Genomic DNA, 22,443 nt, shown 5'->3' with positions numbered 1-22,443 from the left:
GCCCCTCGAGTTGGGCCATTACATTGTTCTTTGCCAGACCCTTAATCTTTCTAGATTATCAGGGTCTGAATTTTCCAGGCTAGAGGCACCCTGTGTCTGTGATGAACAGTGGATGGAAGGATGTAAGAGGGGCACCTGTTTGTGTGAAGTGCATGAGTGTGCTTCATGAAGTTTTACAAAATACCAGCACTATGGTTGAGTATGTGCCCTGACTACCATACCAACATCCATTGAGGCAACAAATCTTTAAATATATATAAGTATATATACTTTTGATCCCGTGAGGGAAATTTAAGTCTATATATCATAATATTATTATTGTTATAGTGAACCTAGTTCTGATATTCTGCCTTGAGTATTTTGCTCGACACCACTCCCAACCAGCAGGTCGCAGTAGTGAGCCTTTATGTGATAGCTCTGGCGGCTTTGCAGTGCAAAGTTTGCATAGAACGAGAGCATACTGCAGTTGAGTGACAACATCTATGATAAGTATCGTGTATTCTCTTTAGTTACATATAAATTGACTAAATGACACGCATTATGTTCAGCGGGAACACAAAGAACACTCTGCTTCTTTCAAATTACGGATAGTGTTATTTCGTGACTTCAATTTGATTCAGTAATGACAGCTAAGCAAGGGAGCCAGGCAATCTGCCAGGTGTAAGCTGTAGCCTAAGCATCAAGTCAAGTTTAATGTCCGCAGTGTCATGATACCAAAAATGTTTAATACATCGATGAGCAGCTGGGAATGAGTATATTAAAGTTGTCATTAATTTGCCAGTTAAGAAGACACGACACGATTGAATGCAATAGAACTGGATATGTTTGCAACAAATTGTTCTACCTGACTATGATAGCCTATTCCCACATATCCTAACATGCAAACTCCTCCGATGACGCGAAATCTTTACAGACAATCTGGCAAAACGCACCTGCTGTCTTAAAGGTTTACAGTGGAAGACAAAATCTTAAATGTTAACACTGATAATTTAACAATGGAGGGGCACTCTGTTGTTCTTGGCCCCGCTGACATTATCTCGGAACTCTGTCACACCAACATCCACGACCCTTTACCTGTGTGGAGGAATGGAACCTTCAGTCCATGTTTCAATCAACTGGTTTTCGGCTCTGTGCCCTACGCTGCTGTGGCTGTCATTAGTGCTTGTTATCTAAGCACGCCAAGGTTAGTATACGAAGTAGCCTATAGTGGTGATAATGGCAGACGCTTTCATTTGACCAATTAAAACCTTGCATATTGCATTCATCTAGATACTTCTTATAACATCTAGACAGACACACATAATGTATGAGTGATTTAAAAGTTTCTTTTCTTTTCTTCTTGATTCTACCAGATGCACCTATCTCGAGGCCCACCTTTCCTATGGATGGGGCTTCAGGGCAGCCTCGGCCCTGTTACTCGGGCTTCTCTGCATCGGAGACGCGGTGGCAGTGGCCCTACTACAAGACCCTGATGTATACTTGGACGTCTTGGCTGATGGCTGTGCCGTCATTGCCTGGCTGGTTCACTTTGGAGCAGTGGTCGTCCTGCAGAGGTCTGCATACAGATGCACCAGAGGTCCCCCAGTGCTAGTGGTGTTGGTGGTTCTGCTTATCCCGAATCTGGTCATAACCTTGATGGCTTATGTCCAGAACAGCGATTACCTTGACCTTTCACAGGCCTGGCGGGTGGTGCGCCTGGCCCTGGCGGTGGCTCGAGCTGTGTTCCTCCTCCTGTACCTCTCAGCGTTTGCCGTCCCCTGCATTCGAGCTCTCCGGGACCCGTTGTCCATCAACGCCTCGGACCTGTCCCCGTTGCTCCCCCGTGAAATCGGCGTGGGCGAGTTGGTGGCTGAGGACGGCAGCGGCTGGCTGTCGCGCCTGCTCTACCTCTGGCTGAATCCTCTGCTGCGGCAGGGCGAGCGGGGCGAGCTGGAGCGCCCCGGCGACGTGTTCCAGCTGCCCCAGAGGCTGCGCACAGCCGCCGTCCACCGCCGATTCCGCCGCTGCTGGGAGGACTGCCAGAAGGAGGCGACGTCGGCGTCGGCGACGCGCTGCAGGCGTCGCATGGAGGCTCCGCAGCCGTCCGGAGGGAGCAGCCTGCTGAACGGCTCCTGGACCGAACCTCAGGAGGACGCAGCCGCTCTCGTTGTGCGCGAGGAGGTCGAGGAGGACACGGAGGACGTCAGCCTCCTGAGAGTCCTGCACCGCGCCTTTGGGCTGCGCTACTACTCGCTGGGCGTGCTGAAGCTGGCGGCCAGCATGCTGGCCTTCGCCGGACCCCTGCTGCTCAGCGGCCTCGTGGGCTTCATGGAGTCGGCGCCGGCCCGATGCGGGCGGCGTGGCTTGTGGCCGCCGCCTCATCGCCAGCGCCTGCTCTCGCGCTGCTCTGTTTAGCAACGTCTTCCAGGTCTCCAAGGTATCGCTGGAGGCTCGCGCCGCCGTCATCTCGGCCATCTACGGCAAGACGCTGCGCGTGAGCGGCGCGGCTCTGGCCCGCTTCACGCTCGGCGAAGTGGTCAACTTCATGAGCACCGACACAGACCGGCTGGTCAACTTCTTCAACAGCTTCCACGAGGCGTGGAGCCTGCCCTTCCAGTTCGCCCTGGCCCTCTACCTGCTCTACCTGCAGGTGGGGGTGGCCTTCCTGGGAGGGCTGGCGGTGGCCATCCTGCTGGTGCCTCTCAATAAGGTCCTGGCCTCGCGCATCCTGGACAACAACAGGCACATGCTGGCTCATAAGGACAGCAGAGTGAAGGTGAATGGGAATGTGTGTCCAGTTACAGTAGTTTTATACGGGCATGTTTATTAAGCAGTCTTATCTTTTCTTGCTTTGCTTTTTAATTCTCTGTAATCAAGTTTCTTCACTTAACTGAGATCATCTCACCTCAGCACTCCCTCTCTCCGTCAGATATTTACCCATTTAGCACAGCAGTGAGTGGTACTACTGTAGCCTAACAATTTATGTCTTGATATTGGGGTGGGTCATTTTGAGCATTTTTGAATATTGAGGGGGGGCATGTCCCCCTCAAAGAATATTATGAATATTATCTCTTAAAGCTCATGACAGAAGTGCTCTAAGCTAATTTCCCAAAATGTTGGCATGTTCTTTCAAGGACAATTTGGCTTGGTAACTCTGAGCTTGGTGACTGAACTGTAGCTCTTGGCTCATGTGTGTATTTGGGTTCCTCTCTTAAAGCTCATGACAGAAGTGCTCTTTGGGATCCGGGTCCTCAAGTTCTACAACTGGGAACAGCACTTTGCCCAGAAGATCGGCGAGTGCCGCAAACGGGAACTCTCCCGCCTGAAGGCCCTCAAGTACCTGGATGCGGTGTGTGTGTACACCTGGGCCGCCTTGCCAGTGGTCATCTCCATCCTCACGTTTGTCACCTATGTGCTGCTGGGAAACCAACTAACTGCAGCTAAGGTCAGTACAGTAAAGGCCCTGCCCTGCTACTGAACTGATGAACCTATCTTGAGGCCCACCGTTCCTGATCCAGATATTGTTATTATATTGAACACTGCACTCTCTACTTTGCTGGTGATTGTCCTATATGTTGCAGTATCCAAAAGTCACAAAAGGAAGGGTTGCACAAAGTGCTGTGTGGCTGTGTTCAAGAAAACTCAAATTTAGCAGAATTCCATTCCACTGGAGCTCCTTTAAGCTGATGATACACAACGCAACTTCTTTAGCAATGTTGCTGGGCAACCACATAATTGGTGTTATGTGTTCTGATTGGATGACCATGACCATATCAATGGGGATGCACCTGGATACCCAACAGTGCCCAGCAACATTGCTTAAAAAATTATCTTTTGTATCATCAGCTGCAGTCTGCCAGTCTGGATTCTTTAGTCAGCATTCCTCTGTTATACACAGGAAGTAGATTTACAAAGCAACTTAAAAGTGAGGCCCAACCATCAAGTTTTAAACGTCAAAATAAGAGCCCTAGGACCTAAAATTAAAAGTTAAAGTTCACTGATATTTTGCAGACACTTTAATGCAAAGCAGCATCGATTTTTCCAATGGCTGGTTTGAGTTTTGAACCGGGCTGACCAATTGTCAGTCGGTGATGTTCCTGCTGCTCCCCATGTCCACCAGTGGTACAGTACTGTAAGTTTCTGCATCTGTGTGTGTTCTTCAGGTGTTCACCACATTGGCCCTGGTGGGGATGCTCATCCTCCCCCTCAACAGCTTCCCCTGGGTCCTCAACGGCACGCTGGAGGCCAAGGTCTCCCTGGACCGCATCCAGCGCTTCCTCAGGCTCCGCAACCAGGACCTCAGTGCCTACTACAATAAAGGTGCGTCCTACGCGAGATGCTAGAGGACTTCTGCAAACATCACCTCATCTGAACTCTGCTCTCTTGGCTCCTCTGTCTGGCTGTTTAATGGCTGTTGCATCATTACTTTTAAGCTGATGATAAATGGGGCAACTTTTTGATCAATGTTGTTGGCCAATGTTCCTCATTATTGTGGTTCTGGCATGTTCTCTTTGATATTGGGCAACGATTTATTTTCTGGAGAACATTAATCATGAGTAGGCAAATCTTTATGATCATTCAATCACAATAAATGGAACTGGTTATGTGGTTGTCCAGCAACATTGCTCAAAAAGCTGCCCCATGCATCATCAGCTTCAGAGTTAGTTGAAAATTAAGCCGAAAAATAAAACAAAACATTATATTTTATGGTTTCCTGATGTATACTTTATGTAGTGCTTGCTAATCAGTTTTGGTTGCAAATCAATTATCACTTGAAGAATCTGTCACTGCATCTGAGTGTTTGTATATTTATTACAGTATTTTCTTCTTACTGACATTTCTTACTGACCTTTCTGTTTTTATTCTTTATATGTTAAGTATGTGTTGTACTTTGAGAGCAAAGATTAACCGGAGTCAAATACCTTGTTTGTTTACGCAAACCTGGCCAATATAGGCTGATTCTGATTCTGAATGAAACTGAATGTTATATATTTGTATGGTTATATCACTGTGATGTGTTACATTAATGATGCGTCACATTTCTCTCTCTCACTGGGCAGACGCTCCGGAGGACCCCTTGTCTGCGCTGGAGCTGTGGCAGGCCTCCTTCTCATGGCAGTCCTCAGATCCGGACGGCACGGGCATGAGCACGGGCCACCCACCGGAGGGGCCGACCCACACACCAGGGTCTCCCACCGGAGGCCTGTTACTCAGCAGTCTCAACCTCAGTGTGCAGCAGGTCTGGAACTCCTCAATGGATAACTAAACATAGTGGATTTATGACTAACAAGTAGTACCATAAGCCTCAATAAGACTCTCCTTCACTGAGTGCGCTCTTCTTCAAAAATATTTAAAAAGCCTTTATTTAACTGGCTAAATAAGGCAGTTAAATAAAGGCTTTTTAAATATTTTTGAAGAAGAGTCTACACTTATTTGTATTCCCGACCCCAAAGAGCACCTTCAAACATTTTTTGAACTTCCTGAGTACCCTGGATTTCTTTGTCTTCCAAGACTCACTATCTGTTCCGTTCGCTCTGTCTTGTATGTCAGGGCCGGTTGGTGGCCGTGGTGGGGAAGGTGGGCTGTGGGAAGAGCTCTCTGCTGGCCGCCATCAGTGGAGAGCTCCAGAGGTGAGCTTCACCACATGGTCATTCAACAACGTTCAACAGTGGACTCGTCTAATCTATTATAAGTAGAATACATCAGTATGTCTGCTTAGTTTTACTCTGCACCATGACATTGGCCAAACGGTCCTCCTCCCCAGCCAATTGGTCCTTGTGTGTAGTGTTGGCCTATGTTACCCAACTTAACAGAACTACATTGTCACCAGTCATGAGTACTCAGGCAAAACTAATCACCTCTACTGGGATTCAGTACATGAACAGGCATTGCATTGTGTGCATTTCACCCTGTTCATTGCATTGTGTGCATTTCACTGTGTTCATTACATTGTGTTCATTTCACTGTGTTCATTGCATTGCATTGTGTGTAACCTGCAGGCTCGGAGGGTCTGTGTACGTGGCTGGCCGGACTGAAGGGTTGGGTCTGGCCACCCAGGAGCCCTGGATCCAGCACGCCACCGTGCGGGACAACATCCTGTTTGGCCGTGACTTTGACAGTGCTTTTTATCAGGCTGTGATTGAAGCCTGTGCTCTTAGTGATGATCTCAATGTAAGACATACGTATATATATATATATACGGTATGTAAATGTTTCATTTTTTTTAAGTTTTCTCGCTTGTGGAATCTATATCTGCAGAGGTCAATTATGTTACTGGGCTATGTGATGTGTTACATTCAGCAGCCGTTTGCTTGGAATAAGCGGGCGTCCTACAAGTGATATGTATCTATGAAGCTTAATTGTAAAAGTGAGGTCAGGTTAAACCAGTCCTCAGTAGGAAGTGACCATACATCTGTAAACACAGTTTTGGTTTCTTGTTGCCAGATGTTGCCCAATGGAGACCGGACGGAGGTAGGGGCGAGAACGGAGTGACGCTAAGTGGAGGACAGAAGAGCCGTCTGGCCTTGGCCCGTGCTGTTTACATGGTAGGTGTCAGACCCTTCCAATCTGGTCCTAGAGGGTTTCTGGTTGAAACGTTTAAAACCAACGCAGATACTTTGAAATGAAAATGAATCAGACTTTAACATAATACTCTACAAAATATCGACATTAAAGCCGCAGTTGGCAAGATTTGTTTGATCATATTCACTGAACAACATAAATCAGCCAGTTTTAGAAAAAAACCCGCTCTTCTACCTCCACCTAGAGCCTGTTATTTGTTTTGCAAAACTCCACAGCTCCCGGTTCTTCTGGTCCAATCAGAGCAGGGCTGTGTGAGATCTGACTGTCAATCACAGTCTGGTGCGCAGTGACGAGCACAAACTCGATGAGAGCGTGCTTGGTGGTAGTGGGGGAGGGGCTTGAGAATTTTGGCTGTCCCCTCAATCTGTCAGACTTGCCAACTGCAGCTTTAAAACTTATTTTAATAAAACTAAAAATATTTTTTGTTTGTCCCCAAGTTATCATTAGCTCAGTGTTGTTTTCACACATTTGTTTATGCAGTTGAAAGGGTCTATATAATCACAGTGCCTCCTGTCCTAACCCTATGGGAGCCTATGGGACTTTATGGGACTTTATAGGACTCTATGGGACTTTATAGGACTCTATGGGACTCTAGGTGACTTATGGGACTCTATGGGACTCTATGGGAGCCTATGGGACTCTAGGTGACTCTATGGGACTCTAGGTGACTAGGTGACTCTAGGTGACACTAGGTGACACTATGGAACTCTAGGTGACTCTATGGGAGCCTATGGGACTCTAGGTGACTCTATGGGATCCTATGGGACTCTAGGTGACTCTATGGGACTCTAGGTGACTCTATGGGTCCTTATCTGAAATAGATTTTTTTTTTTAAAAGTCAATAATTATCGATATCGACTGATATGAAATACTTTTATCGTGATACAATTTTCAGCCATATTGCCCAGCCCTATATGGGACTCTAGGTGACTCTATGGGATCCCATGGGACTCTATGGGACTCTAGGTGACTTTATGGGACTCTAGGTGACTCTATGGGACTCTAGGTGACTCTATAGGACTCTAGGTGACTCTATGGGACTCTAGGTGACTCTGGGATCCTATGGGACTAGGGCTGGGCGATAAAACAATAGCGATATATATCGCAGTAGACATGTAATCGATATCAATAAAAATGCGTTCTATAGAACATTCGATAATTAAAAGCAACACACACCTCCCGCCTTACGTTGTCCATAAATACATAGGCTAAATATATCTTGCATTGTAGCTAGTATGTGCAACTCTACCAGCGTAGACGATAGAAGTAGGCCTACCTCAACACAGACTCTCAATGAGTCCTTGCCCCGTGCACTCTCTCTCTCTCTCTCTCTCTCTCTCTCCCTCTCAACAGGCGCATCCCTCCTCAGCATGCACATGTAATACAAACATTCACAATCGTGCAAGACGACTGGCTAAATTGCTATTAAATCCGGTTAGCATCATTAGCACGCTGCACGAATTTGTTCAAAACTGTTGCATTCAAATTGACTGCTAAATTCTAATCATCTCAATCCCAATGCAAATGGAAAAGTATTTTCCAAGACTCAAAGCAGACCTGTCCCAAAGGAGAAAAAAGTATTAATTTGAAACTTAAACTGCATTGGGAAACTGAACAGTCTAACCAGTAGACTATGATAAACTAGCAAATTAAGCTACTTTGTTTACAATATTTCAGGCTTCAACCAGTGCTGCTCATTCAGACTTATGTGCACATTTATTTATTTGAGTGTTTTCATGATTGTGTTGCTATTTCTTTTCCCTGTTTGCTTTGATTGATAACTGAGGTGATTCAAATCAGAGGAAGGTTAAGTTTAAAATAAAAGTTTTTAAATTGAACTTTTTTCCCCTTCTGGTCCTTATCTGAAATAGATTTAAAAATAAATAAATAAATAAATAATTATCGATATCGACTGATATGAAATACTTATATCGTGATACAGTTTTCAGCCATATCGCCCAGCCCTATATGGGACTCTAGGTGACTCTATGGGATCCTATGGCAGCCTAGGTGACTCTATGGGACTAGGTGACTCTATGGGACTCTAGGTGACTCTATGGGATCCTATGGGACTAGGTGACTCTAGGTGACTCTATGGGACTCTATGGGACTCTAGGTGACTCTATGGGACTCTAGTTGACTCTATGGGATCCTATGGGACTCTAGGTGACTCTATGGGACTACCAGCACTGTCGCTGCACTGTCACTTGAGACATGTGAGGAGAGAGTCATTTCCACACTTATACACACATATACTGTACAACAAGCAGTAGGTGGTCAGATTCCCTTTTGAAAGAATGGAGAGAACTGGTTGTGTATAGGGTTCAGTGGTGGAGGAAGTACTGAAACTCAGTACTTAAGTAAAAGTACAAATACACAGAGAAATATTTACTTTAGTAAAAGTAAAAGTACCACAATGACAACCCTACTGAAGTAAAAGTAAAAAGTACCTGCTTTTAAATGTACTTTAAGTATTAAAAGTAAAAGTATTTGCATAATGATTTATTCTCTTAATATATATATTCTAAAAGGAAAAATCAGTATGGGCTGTGGCATTTTAATTAAGCTAGTTTTAGGTTATACTCGACTAGATAGTTTTAAGTTAATGCAATTGTGCTTACCATCTGTGGCCCAGTTTACATTCTGACCTACAATTCTAGAGACTGGAATTCTGGTTATCTACTAGGCTGATCTGCTGAGTAATATCATTCAGCAAAACACGAGAGCCTGAAGTTTAACGGGGTAGACAAGGGGAAGCGTCTTGTGGATCGTAATGCCAATTATGCTGATTGAACAGAAAAGTTGCTGAGAAAGGTGTCTTTATGATTAAGTTCAGTTTCACTTGCGCATGCAGGCATAGACATTGAATGGCTCGCGTTACTACCCCCAATTGTAGGCTATGCATCTTTATTTAATCACACACAATTAAGGAATATTTCCTAATCTGGAAAATGTTACGTTTTTCCGGCCACCGGTTCATTAATAGTCTACCATTCATTTGTGCGCAAATGATCAGGCGTGTGACAGAAGCATGGGCATAGCCTGTAACCAGCTGATCAGCGGATAGCAATCTCATCGGAGAGGGAGGCCCTAGCTGCAGATAACAGACAGAAAGGCACAGAACACAGTTGCATGTACAGTGTAGCCATGGGTCTGGTGAATATAGCCTACCGAATGCAGATGGCTACAAGCTCACGCTTTGCCTGGTCTAGACTAGAAGGTTATGTTTCTAAGAATGCGCGTAAGCTCCAGAATATTTGGTAGCAACCCCGGTAAAACAAAGCGTGTTTGTCAGAGAAAAAAACTGATCATAAAATGTATCGTAAAAGGAGCGATGGTGTTGTAGAAATGTAGCGGAGTAAAAGTACAGATAATTGCTGTAAAATGTAGCAGTAAAAAGTCAAAAGTATGCACTATAAATTTTACTTAAGTAAAATACAAATACGTGGAAAATTTACTTAAGTACAGTAACGAAGTATTTGTACTTCGTTACATTCCACCACTGATAGGGTTCAATAAGGCAGGACTGAAAATCTGCTTGCCTGATGTATGACTAGAGATGGTAGAGATTGAAATATTTGTAGGTGTGACAGAAATATGAGTGCATGATCAGGAGACTGTATGTACTGGAATGAACAGCCCCAGGATACAGAAAAAAAACAGTTCCATTATCCACTGTCATAGTGATGTACATACATGGCAAAGTTTTGTTTATGCAAAACAACATTTTGTTTATGCAAAAAGAATATGCCTTTCTGTAAATTCTGTCACTTTATGTTCATGTCTGTGTCTTTGCTGATCTGCTCACACACAGGACAAGGAGATCTACCTTCTTGATGACCCTTTGGCAGCAGTGGACACGGATGTTGCCAATCACCTCATGGAGAAGTGCATTCTGGGTATTCTCAGCACCAAGACCAGAATCCTTTGCACGCATCGCATAGAGTTCCTGGACAGAGCAGATGTGGCGGTTCTCATGGACAATGGGACAATCATTAAAATAGGTATAAAACTAATCAGTCACATCCAATCAGTTTTGTACGTGTTGAACAGAGCCATATAAAGGTAGAGTTGCGACAATGGGTGTTCAAAATTCGTTAAGGTCACGTGATTCATGTAAACTTTAAAAGTTCCCGGAAGTGATTGACAATGGATTAGAATGCATTAAATAAGCTACTGTTCAATGAGAGACAGAACCACAATTTTGGGTAATTGACAGACAATAAATGCATTGATATACAATATTTATAACACAGTGTAATTATTGTGTAAACTGTGTAGTTATCCTACCATTACAACAATATTAAATTAAATTCCAGACCGTAGCCTGCTAAATATCGGAAGGTGACCTTTTTTCTCTCTTTTACGTATGTGTCACTTAATATTAATTTCTGTACAAAACCAAGACGGGAGATTCTTTAGAAAACACAATAGCACCCACCCCATAAGTGTAGCCTAGGCCTATCTAAATTATCGTTATAAAAAAAATGACCTAGTACGTGACTCAAGAGCTGTAAACAGTGTTTTTGAGACTGCGTGTAGCCTACAAAAGCACATTGAGATTTTAATTTTGCAACGAGAAACTGTAACACAGCTAGTCTAAGTCTAACATTAACTTGTTTGAGTTTTTTTTCTCCCAAAAGCGTTTTCTCTGGTAGTTCTTCACTGATCTGAGATAATGAGCGAACTACCTTAAGTAGCTAGCGTCTCGGGAGAATAAAAAAAAGTTTTAAAGTTTTCTAACATCTCTCCAGTGTAATGGTGGGAATGTTAAGTTAATTGTAGCATTACCTACACAGTAACCCCATGGTAATGCGATGCGAGTGATCATAATAACATATAAAACGTGATATAGTCCTTGATAAATAACCAGAGCCGGACAGTAACGGAGTATGTTTACTTGAGTACAGTACTTGAGTACAGTTTTGAGGGATCTGTACTTTACTCGAGTATCATTTTTGGGGAGTACTCATGACTTTACTCAAGTACATTTGAATGGCAAATATTTTACTATTTACTCCACTACATTTCTATCCATAACCGTGAGTACCTGTTATTTCTTCAAAAAAAAACAATCAATTTGTTGTTTTCCTCTCAAACGTGATTGGATTGTGCAGGCGCCACTGATTGGGACAGCCTATCAGCAATCACCTTCAGCTTTCCGCCAAAGTCAACTCCATGGTTAGATTTAGATAAGAGAGCGAAACCATGGGCCGAAGGCGCAACAGATCCATCCCGGGAATGTGCCAGCCTGTGGCCCCACCTCGCCAGACTATTTAAATTTTCTGAACAAGTTAATGATAGTTTTTAGCCTGACGAGCCAGACCCACATTAAAATGTAGGGTCTGGGCACTCAGCGTTCGCAGTGCTCAGTCCGAGGGGCGGGATGTCGGTTGTCTTTCAAATTCCCTCTGCCGCTTAATGGGACGGCGCTGAGTCCCATCGTTTTCCACCAGCGGAGACTAGTTGGCTAGTTCAAACTTTTGCCATTTTAAAAACAAGCAACTTCGTGTCACACTGTTGGCCAACAGCAACATCCATCTTCTTTGTTTTCAAGTAGCAGAGAATTCAAGCCAAACCGTTGCAACTCTGCCATCAATCATTATGTTAAGCCCACCTAACGACTCTATACACAATTTGATTGGCCTGATAGAAGTTTAATTTTTCGAGCTCACAAGCCAACGGAGAGTTGATAGACTAGCCCTGGAAGCAAATGTAATTTGCTGCCGCTAGGGTGTGTCTAGATTTCTAGGCTAGATAGTTTTTGCTTCAAGTGTTTCAGTTACAAAATAGTATTTTGTATTTGAAATACGTATTTTAAATACATGTATTAGAAATACTGCCTATAACTGGCAACATGGTAAAAAGATGAAAATTACTTGATTTTACTTTCAATTCCTTTTACATTCTCCAAGGTATTAACATTAACATTTTTCATAACTCCATGTAGGATGTTTCTGTACATAAATGTAAGCACTGTGGCAGTAGTAATGCAATATTTAGAAAATGTACTCTTTACTCTTGATACTCAAGTACTTTTTAAAACAAGTACTTCAGTACTTTTACTTAAGTAGACATCTGACTGTTGTACTTTTACTTGTACTTGAGTAAAATTTAGCAAAGGGTATCTGTACTTTTACTCAAGTAATGAAGCTGTGTACTCTGTCCGCCTCTGTAAATAACCAGGCTATGAACTCATAAACAACAGCATTTTGTCACCATTTGTCATTCACCGTGCTGTGGATACAGCATTAAGATGCTAGGCTAAAGAGCTTGAGATTCAGAGAACCTGCATGGTTGTGCTCATCCTGTCAGAAAATAGCAATTTGATCAGTGATCATGCATCATATCAGCGCAAGCTTGGTTTGAAACTGGTTTCTGGGGATGGGGTTTACACGATCCTTCACTGGGCTAGTGCCTGCTGTGTTAATATGACCATGCTGATGCAACAGCTGCAGCTCCCTCAAATCTATATAGGTTCTCATGCATATTAGGCTAGCTTTTGTCAATGAAAATGAATGCAACATAAAAAAAAACAGTAGGCTACTGCTCCTAACTGAAGAAACGTTTACGTTACTGTAAGGAAATTATTATTATCATTGTATAACCATTTGTGTTAGCAGAAATATTGTTGTGCTGAGTTCTAAGAACAGAGAGTTCAAGTTAAATGTTGTTGTGCTGAGTTCTAAGAACAGAGAGTACAAGTTAAGTGTGCAGTAGAAAGACAGGAACTGCACCCTGTTTGTGTGTGTGTGTGGGTGAGAAGATAGATAGATAGATAGATAGATAGATAGATAGATAAAGTTCCTATTTTTTGTGTGCATCTGTACAATAAAAGACACAGCTTTTGGGCTGCAGAGTCAGAGACTGATGGTGTGAGATATTTTTCCTTACATTAGCATGCTCTCCTCTTGGTACCGGAGTTTGTGGGCAAAGCCATACTACGTGTTGTGGCTCTTGGATCTATATGTTGGGGTTAAATTCCCTGACAGTTACCAACAATGTTAACAACAAACTCAGCTTCACTGCTGCAAACAAAGTTGGCTACTGTATATGCTTCGCCATATAACGAACCAGCTAGCCTTGTCATAACAAAATCTTTACCTTTTGTTTAGTCCACTGAAAGTTATCCACATATCAAACGATTAAATACACAGTTATGGAGGAATTGTTTTGGGGAAGCAGTTGCACTATATCCCACTTTTGCTCCCTTTAAGCCACTTAAGTCCATAGCCTAGATGAGCATTGCGCATACGTTACAACTTGACATTATGGTGAAGCTAAATGCCCAAGAAACGTCATAAAAGTTGTAGGCCTACTAAACACAAAAACTTAATGACAGCTTGTTCGTGGTGGTGTAGTGCTGCCTAATTGAAATGGGATAGGCAAAGGTTATCTTATATTCGGCTATTACGTGTGGCACATTTATTGGGCTTTTAGCCTCTTTTAATTTATTTGATGAGGAACTGATAAAGACTGAGCAGCAGAAAAGTCATAGTCAATACATAAATCGTTTATTATTATAATTAGGCTATTGATAGCCTACTATCACTTTACTACTATTACTGTTATTATTATTATTATTCGGATGAGGCAAAGGAATGTAAATCTGAGTCTGAAATGTTGGCTACAAACAGTCTATACTGCTGTAACTGCACTGCTGCTATTATTGTTAACTTCCGGGAACTATTTGAGGCTTCCCTTAGCTGCCATTGTTGGAAAAAAATGGGACATTAGCGTCAATGGAGTTGTCGCAACTCTACCTTTATATGGCTCTGGTGTTGAAGTTTTTTTATACACATGACACTACATGGAAATAGTGTGATGCAAATGTCTTCATAAAGTACAGGCAGATAATAGAGAGACAATGTGGAAATCACTCAATTGTACTTTTTTAAAATACAAATCTTTCCTAATGAAGGCTCACCCAATGAGGTTCTTCCCTTGGTGGAAGCAGAGCCAAAGGATCGAAAGAATGATAGCAACAAAAAAGAGAAGGGTACGTTCCAACAGATTTATTAATTTCATTCTGTACTAAATTGTGTACTGATCAAACTGAACTGTTAATCACACTCTCACCACTCTCTGCCAATCAGATGACATAGGTCAGGAAAACGAGCAGGAGTCATCTAATGAGCTACTTCCGGAGGAGGGGCCTGAAGACTCGGGGGAGGAGCAGAAGCAAGTGGGCGGGCTGGCCTGGTCTGTGTACCGAGCCTACTGGAGAGCTGTGGGTGGGGCTCTGGCTGTGTCCATCCTCCTCTCTCTGTTCCTCATGCAAGGTTGGCCATCTCTCTCTCTCTCTCTCTCTCTCTCTCTCTCTATCTATGTCCCTCTCTCCTTTTCTCCCTCTCTCCCTCCCCATCTCTCTCTTTCTTTCTCTCCAGATTCCAATGTGGTTGTGTTAGTGCTGGGTGAGCAGGGGGAAAGAAGAGAGGATTAAAAGGAAGGGAGTTATTTTAGAATAAAACAGAATTCTGTCCTTTGTGTTTGGTATCCATGTGACTTTTTGGTGTCCCAAGCAAAATGATATGCGTATTTCCCGTGGCGATGTAAATTAATTGTAACTACAAACTGTGCTGTGGAAGTATCCAGTTTACTCCTGCCTTTGACTTGAACATCAGGTGATACACGCAAATGTAAATTGTGCATACAATCAGGTCTACAGCATACGCACACAAATACACAAACATCCTCTGGTCTCTGACTAGACCTCATATTGTGTCTTCTCCCTTGAAAGCATCTAAGAACGTGTCGGAGTGGTGGCTGTCCCACTGGATCTCCCACCTGAAGAGCAACTCCACAGGTGTTGGAGCTGACGTGGGCCTCCTCCCACCTCCTCACTCCTCCCCACTGCTCCTCCTCTTCTCCCCCGGGGGCCTCATGTGAGTTACGCTACATCTGTCCCCCCGAGAGGATCTTTAGCCTGTTGCTCTTTTAATGCATGCCATCCTCCACAAGAGCAGTTGTTTTTTACAACTCGATTTTACATTTACTTATTCATCGGGCATTTTTATCCCCAAAGTTAGTCACAGCACATAAATACATTTTCATTTTCATCGGCACCCTTTGTGTAGTCAGCAGTGTTAGAACACACTGAAATCCTCCATTTGAGTTGGAAGACACTCTCTCGACATACGCTTCCAAATGCATGTTGGAGGGAAACATTTTCTAAACTTTGTAATTAGAGAATTTTCCAGAGAATTATGCGGCGTAGTGATGGACAAAAACATGACATATTATTGTGATGGATGACAAAAACATGACATATTATTGTGATGGATGACAAAAACATGACATATTATTGTGATGGATGACAGGCGTGGTAATAATAACCAACTGGCATTTTCGTCACCTTGCGTACAGGTCCCCCATGTTACTCAGAGAGACTTCCTCTCTGGCCAACATGAGTTCTGATGTAAAGTTCTACATGACGGTGTACGGCTCCCTGGCTGGCGCCAACACGCTCTTCACCGCTGTCCGGGCCTTCCTCTTCGCCTACGGGGGCATCTGTGCGGCTACGGTCATCCACAACAGGCTACTAGACAGGATCCTGAAGGTGAGACACCAGCATGGAAAACATTTAGATAGATAGATAGATAGATAGATAGATAGATAGATAGATACTTTATTGATCACTTTATTGATCCCTTTATTGATCACTTTATTGATAGATAGATAGATAGATAGATAGATAGATAGATAGATACTTTATTGACCCCCTTTATTGATCCCCAAAATAAATTTGACCTTTATTTATTTGTTTGCCGATAGATGCCAATTTGAAATAGCAACTGCTTGGTTAATTCACTGATGTATTTCATCATGAGCTGTGCTACATTGATATCAACTTCCATTAATTTTTATTAGTGAGAATATACATATACAGTAAGTATAGGCAGAGTACAGAGCTTCTGAGATTCTCAACCCACTTCATACTTACCTACAGCTCCTTAGTTAGTTAGCTAGTTAGTTTCTCTTCATACTTAATGTACCTACACCTCCTTAGTTAGTTATCTAGTTAGTTTATCTTAGATCACAGACTGAATATTGTGTTGAAAGAGTCCCCAAGATATTGAACGGTTTGACTTCTGTGCCCCAACCTGACACCCTCAGGCCACAGTGACCTTTTTCGACACCACACCTCTGGGTCGCGTGCTCAACCGCTTCTCGTCGGACATGTACATCGTGGACGACGCGATGCCGTTCGTGCTCAACATCCTGCTGGCCAACGTGTTCGGGCTGCTGGGCATGCTGGTGGTCATGGCCTACGGGCTGCCCTGGCTGCTGCTCCCGCTGCTGCCACTGGGGGTGCTCTACCACCGCACACAGCGCTTCTACCGCCACAGCTCACGTGAGCTCAAGCGCCTCTGCAGCCTCACGCTCTCGCCCGTCTACTCGCACTTCTCCGAGACGCTCGCCGGCCTGGGCACGGTGAGGGCCAGCGGGAACGGCGCCAGGTGAGACGACCTTTGATCTCTAAAGGCCGCCAGTGTGGTTCAGTGGATGTGACATGCTTGTTTGGGGAAGATATATTAATTGTGTGTATTTAGTTGGATAGTGGGTTAATGTTTGGCTCATAGGATTTTTTCACAATCTAGAGGGGAATGACCTTCAGTGTATGTAAACTACAACCTTACATTTTGGAGTCACACATTATGCTGAGTTCGGTGTTCCAAAATCATTGCTGCGTGGTGATCATAGAGTCTCAATGGCTGGTACATCTGCAACTTATTTAGGAGACTAACTACTGTATTTCCGGCAAAGCTAGTTAGTCATCAGATATCAAATTGGTATCCTAACTGTGTGGAGGTCACGTGATGTGGTGGTGCAGGTTTGAGGCTGAGAACGAGCATCGTCTGGAGCAGAATCAGCGATGTCTGTTCGCCAGCAACGCCGCCATGCAGTGGCTCGACATCCGCCTCCAGATGATCGGCGTCGCCGTGGTGACCGGCATCAGCGTCATTGCAGTCGTCCAGCACCAGTTCAAATCAATAGACCCAGGTATCTGTCAACGTCGCCAGCATTCATCAAGACTGTCTGGGCAGTCCTCTAAAGAGTGCTCAAAGAGTTTGAGTTTCACATTAAATTCCTATTCATTATAAGAAATTTCTTTGTGAAATGTTTGTTAATGTTGTAACGCACATCATCTGTAGAAAGCATTGTTAGGTGACATTTTTCCTTGTCTTCTCATACTCCATTAAACAAAGTCAAAGTATTTTTGTTTGCCGTGGTTCAGGTTCACAGTATACGGAGATCTTTCACACATTACCCGCTGCCTGGCCCAGTGAGTGACTGTCCCTGTCCCTGTGCTTGACTGGCTCCCTCAGGTCTGGTGGGTCTGTCTCTGTCCTACGCCCTCTCCATCACCAACCTGCTCTCCGGGCTGATCTTCACCTACGCCCAGACGGAGATGCAGCTGGTCAGCATAGAGCGCACGGAGGAGTACAGCACCACTGTGCCTGTGGAGCCTCAAGAGGGCAGCCAGCAGGTGAGACCAGGAGCTTTGCTTTCACCTGCAGGACAAAAAAACAAACTATTTCTCAATCTCTTGTCTATTTGATCATGTTAACTTGTTCCTATTAACTGAAATGCTAGTGTGCAGACTCGGGGATATGTCCTGGCAAGCCTTATTTGCGCATATAGGTGTTCCAAATTGATGTGGATGTTTACTACAATACTAGTATGTAGTCTTACATGAACTGCACAGTCAAGGGGGATAGACAAGTGAGCTGTCAAAAAACTGAGAGATTGGAGTAAACTCTTGTGCACTTGTTACTCCTGATGTAACACCTTTCAGCAGTTATTTTCTCTCAGTTGATCTTTACTCTTATTTTCCAACCTTGTATGATTCCTGAGTAATTGCAGGACTGTACAGTGCTACATATCTGTAGCACATGCTACAAACATATCAGTGTGTGCTATGGATGATTTACTAGCTTAGTACCGGTGACATTTCTTTTTCTAGAGTGTAGCCAGACAAGATGTTTGTAACTACGTAGTACCTATGCTAGATATTCGGTAGATTATGTAACTACGTACCTACGCTAGACATTCTGTAGATTATGTACATATCAGCCTCAGTGGCACCAGTGCTATGATCAAAAAAGTTAACACACAGCCCTGAATGGGCCCCTTCCCCAGGTCCCCCCAACATGGCCGCAGCACGGTCGGGTGGAGTTCTCCTGCGCTGTGCTGACGTACCGGCCGGGCCTGCCCAACGCCCTGGACGGGGTGAACGTGGAGGTGCTGCCCGGGGAGCGGGTGGGCATCGTGGGCCGCACGGGCTCCGGGAAGTCCACCCTCTTCCTGGCGCTCTTCCGCATGCAGGAGCTGAACCAGGGCTGCATCCGGCTGGACGGAGTGGACATCAGCCAGGTGGCGCTCTCTCAGCTCAGGTGAGGGGGACTCTGGGACGCTGAAATTCTATACTCAGCAGGAGAAATGTTAGCCTAGAAATCTAGACGCACCCTAGCGGCAGCGAATTACATTTGCTGCCAGGGCTAGTCTAGCAACTCTCCGTTGGCTTGTGAGCTGAAAAAATTAAACTTCTATCAGGCCAATCAAATCGTGGTTTAACATAATGATTGATGGAAAAGCAACGGTTTGGCTTGAATTCCCTGCTACTTGAAAACAAAGAACATGGATGTTGCTGTTGACGAACAGCATGACACGTTAAGCTTTTTTTTAAGTTGGCAAAAGTTTGAACTAGCCAACTAGCTCCACTGGTGGGAAAACGCATGGGACTCGTAGCGCTGTCAGTGCTGTCCTATTGCGTGCAGAGAGAATTTGAAAGACAACCGATTATCCCGCCCCTTGAACTGAGCACTGCCAACGGTGAGTGCCCAGACCCTACATTTTAATGTGGGTCTGGCTCGTCAGGCTAGAGAAATGTAACACTCATCAGGAGAAATGTAACATGTCTGTGACTACCCACCCAGACTGCGCTGCGTAAAGTTCTGCCAGGATGTAGACTTTACTCTTTACTCTTTTTACTTTTGCATGTTGAATTAGCTAATTCTTCGATAGCACTTAGCTGGAACAGTGTTATGCTTATCATTGGCCAATGGCCATTCATTACAATCAGGCACACAAACGCTTTACAATATGACCTACTTGAGCCCACTTTAAACCATTTAACTCCAAGTAAACCTAACGTTGTTTGTTCTACACATTTTAGACACACCTATGGACAGACTTTGTCCATGATAACTTCTCAGTCTGATATGGTCAGGGTTAGCCACTCCATTAATGACACCTATGTTATTATTCTCTTAGCCATCTGTCAACCAACCAAGATATATTTCCCACTAATATATACAGTTAGGCTCTTAAAGGTGCTCTAAGCGATGCTGAGTAACGTCACTTCTGTTGACTTTCTAACAAAACAGAGAGCTAGCTCGCTACTTTCTCCCCCTCCTCCCTGTGCAATTGAAACTCTCCTAAACGCACATCTCGTCTGTGATTTGCTGGAACAGTTTGTTATGTTTTTATGGGCTAGGTTTGCCCAGGTTGTTGCCGTTTTTGGAGCCTGGGGTGTCCACAGAGATCGCGTTTTTTTTAAAGTGTATTCAGGACACAGACAGCTAGTGGTTGGTTAGGTGATGTTTGCAGTAAGTGAATGTTTTAGCCTAAAAAACGTGTGGCATCGCTTAGAGCACCTTTAAGGGCTCTTACTGCTGGCATCACAGTGCTTTTTGTTTTTGCCGTGTAGGTCAAAGATGGCGGTCATCCCTCAGGACCCCTTCCTGTTCTCAGGCTCGGTGCGGGACAACCTGGACCCCTGTGGCCAGCACGCCGACCTGCACCTTCTGGACGCCCTGGAGCAGTGCCACCTGGACCAGGTGGTCAGGAGGATGGGTGAGGGGGAGGGGAGGGGGAACAGATAGATGGGACAAGCTCTGATCCGTCATTTTGGAAGAAACTGGAACACAAATAAAAATGTTTTAAAAGGTTTTAGAAAAAGCAAAGTTGTGGTCCTACCTACAGTGAATACTATCCATGTCCTGGAGGAAGCCTCACAATGGTGCGTGTGTGTATGCGTGTGCGTGTGCGTGTGCGTGTGTGTGTGTGTGCGTGCGTGTGTGTGTGTGTTTCTTTCTGTGCCGTAGGGGGTCTGGAGGCGGAGGTGGGGGAGAAGGGGAAGTGCCTGTCGGTGGGACAGAGGCAGCTGTTTTGTCTGGCGCGAGCCCTGTTGACCGAAGCTAACGTATGATCTCTGCTTTTCACAGTTTATGGACCCTTTCAAGAGTGTTCCATTATCAGCATCATAGTTGGCCCCACAAGACTTCCTTTTTAACATTCCATATGTTATCTTAATGCAGAGGAAGTAGATTGGGGCCCAAATAGAACGTTCAAGCATTGTTTTTGTTTTTATTGTTGAAAGGGTCTATATGCCACTGTCTCACTAGAAGACATACAATAAGACATAATAAGACATACACTATTCTCACTGTAAAACACACTATTGGCCTTAAATTTGAATGGTTTTAATGTATAATTTAAATGGTAGGCAAAGAGCAAAGTCTGTCAACAAGCAAAGTTCTTGTGCATGAATTATAGCCATCACATGACATGTAGGAACATTGAGCTGAGTCATCAGTGTTTGCGGTTAAGGTCTTGCTCATGGTGTTATATTTGTAAATATGTTGAAAATGTATATATGCAAATGTTATATTTGATTTTGTTGAGATATTTATAGCTAGCTTAAGTTAGACTTTGATTTGCACAAAGCCCTAAAACACTTCCAGTATCTTCTGAGAACAGAGCAGTGCTGTTATTGGTATTGATAGATGAGAGATGGGCATATTGACTCAATGGATGAGCTGTCATCATTTGTGTAAAATGTGCCATGGCTGTTTCAACAGGTCCTTTGCATTGACGAAGCCACTGCGAGTGTGGACCAGAAGACTGACCTGCTCTTACAGAAGACCATCAGAGAAACGTTTAAGGACAAAACTGTTCTGACTATTGCACACAGGTCAGTAACTTGTCTGCTGAGTGTGAATACATGTGCAAGTCCTAGATGGCTTTAGAAATGTGCACTTTTCAGATGATCATTATCAGCTGTTAAACAGTATGTTCAACTTTGAAAGGTGCCTTTGCCAACACATTTGAATATATTAGCATATAGATGCCGTCTGCGTGCTGCGTGCTACCTTGCGCATCATCACACTCGTGCTCACACAGGCTCAACACCATCATGGACTCGGACAGAGTGCTGGTGATGCATGCTGGGAAGGTGGTGGAGTTTGACAGCCCTGCTGCCCTCTCTCAGAGGGAGGACTCATTCTTCCACCGCCTGTTGGGAGGACGGGGAGCATGAAGACCAAAGTGTGCGTGTGCCCCCCCCCCCCCAAGGAGTGGACCACGTACAGATATACAGACGTTATTCAGCAGCTAAACTGTGCTGACACACCTTAAAGTTACAGATGATTTGTTACGTGTTCCTGTTAAGGTGTCGGTGCGATTTATTTGTTACGTATGACAGAATGTTGCCCATGTTGTGGTACCTAGTGAGCTGTTAACAGCTATTCAGGGATGAAGGTTTGTTTTTAGATGTGTGTTTGCTGGTGATAATGTGACAGGAAGTTCTGTTTGTTTGATACAATCATGCCGTCAAAAGTAAAGTTTGGTCACTGTTCTTAAAATTCCTCCTCCCTGCTTCGTTACTGCAGCATTGTGTTGTTGTGATGTATTGTGTTGCCAGAGAATAGCGATACATCTTTAATATCCCCACCCAAAGGGCGAAACCATTCCAAAGTGACTGAATAGTTATTGCATTAGTATTTCTAATCGGTTGGGTTAGGTCCAATTCCTCGTATTTCTCCCATGTGACATTGGTGCCCTAAAGGGTGTGTGTGTGTGTGAGTGAGTGCATGT

General features: G+C 44.1%; 1 protein-coding gene across 1 annotated transcript; it reads left to right on the top strand.

Annotated features, from left to right (window-relative positions):
* The first annotated feature begins 441 nt into the window (after window positions 1-441).
* abcc10 (ATP-binding cassette, sub-family C (CFTR/MRP), member 10) lies at window positions 442-22,327 on the top strand. Its single transcript, XM_048247391.1, is given in 23 exon segments — window positions 442-1,183; window positions 1,353-2,318; window positions 2,320-2,755; window positions 3,197-3,424; window positions 4,143-4,299; window positions 5,040-5,218; window positions 5,530-5,609; window positions 5,979-6,150; window positions 6,424-6,453; window positions 6,456-6,524; window positions 10,376-10,565; window positions 14,483-14,560; window positions 14,658-14,843; window positions 15,302-15,446; window positions 15,928-16,120; window positions 16,678-17,021; window positions 17,396-17,565; window positions 17,892-18,052; window positions 18,706-18,959; window positions 20,276-20,421; window positions 20,673-20,770; window positions 21,429-21,541; window positions 21,751-22,327. Coding segments are annotated over 23 exon segments (4,719 nt in total). The 5' UTR covers window positions 442-995; the 3' UTR covers window positions 21,887-22,327.
* The last annotated feature ends 116 nt before the right edge of the window (window positions 22,328-22,443 follow it).

This window comes from Alosa alosa, chromosome 7, assembly GCF_017589495.1.
Source record: "Alosa alosa isolate M-15738 ecotype Scorff River chromosome 7, AALO_Geno_1.1, whole genome shotgun sequence".
Taxonomy (NCBI): domain Eukaryota; kingdom Metazoa; phylum Chordata; class Actinopteri; order Clupeiformes; family Clupeidae; genus Alosa; species Alosa alosa.
This window is presented reverse-complemented; position numbering and strand designations above follow the sequence as displayed.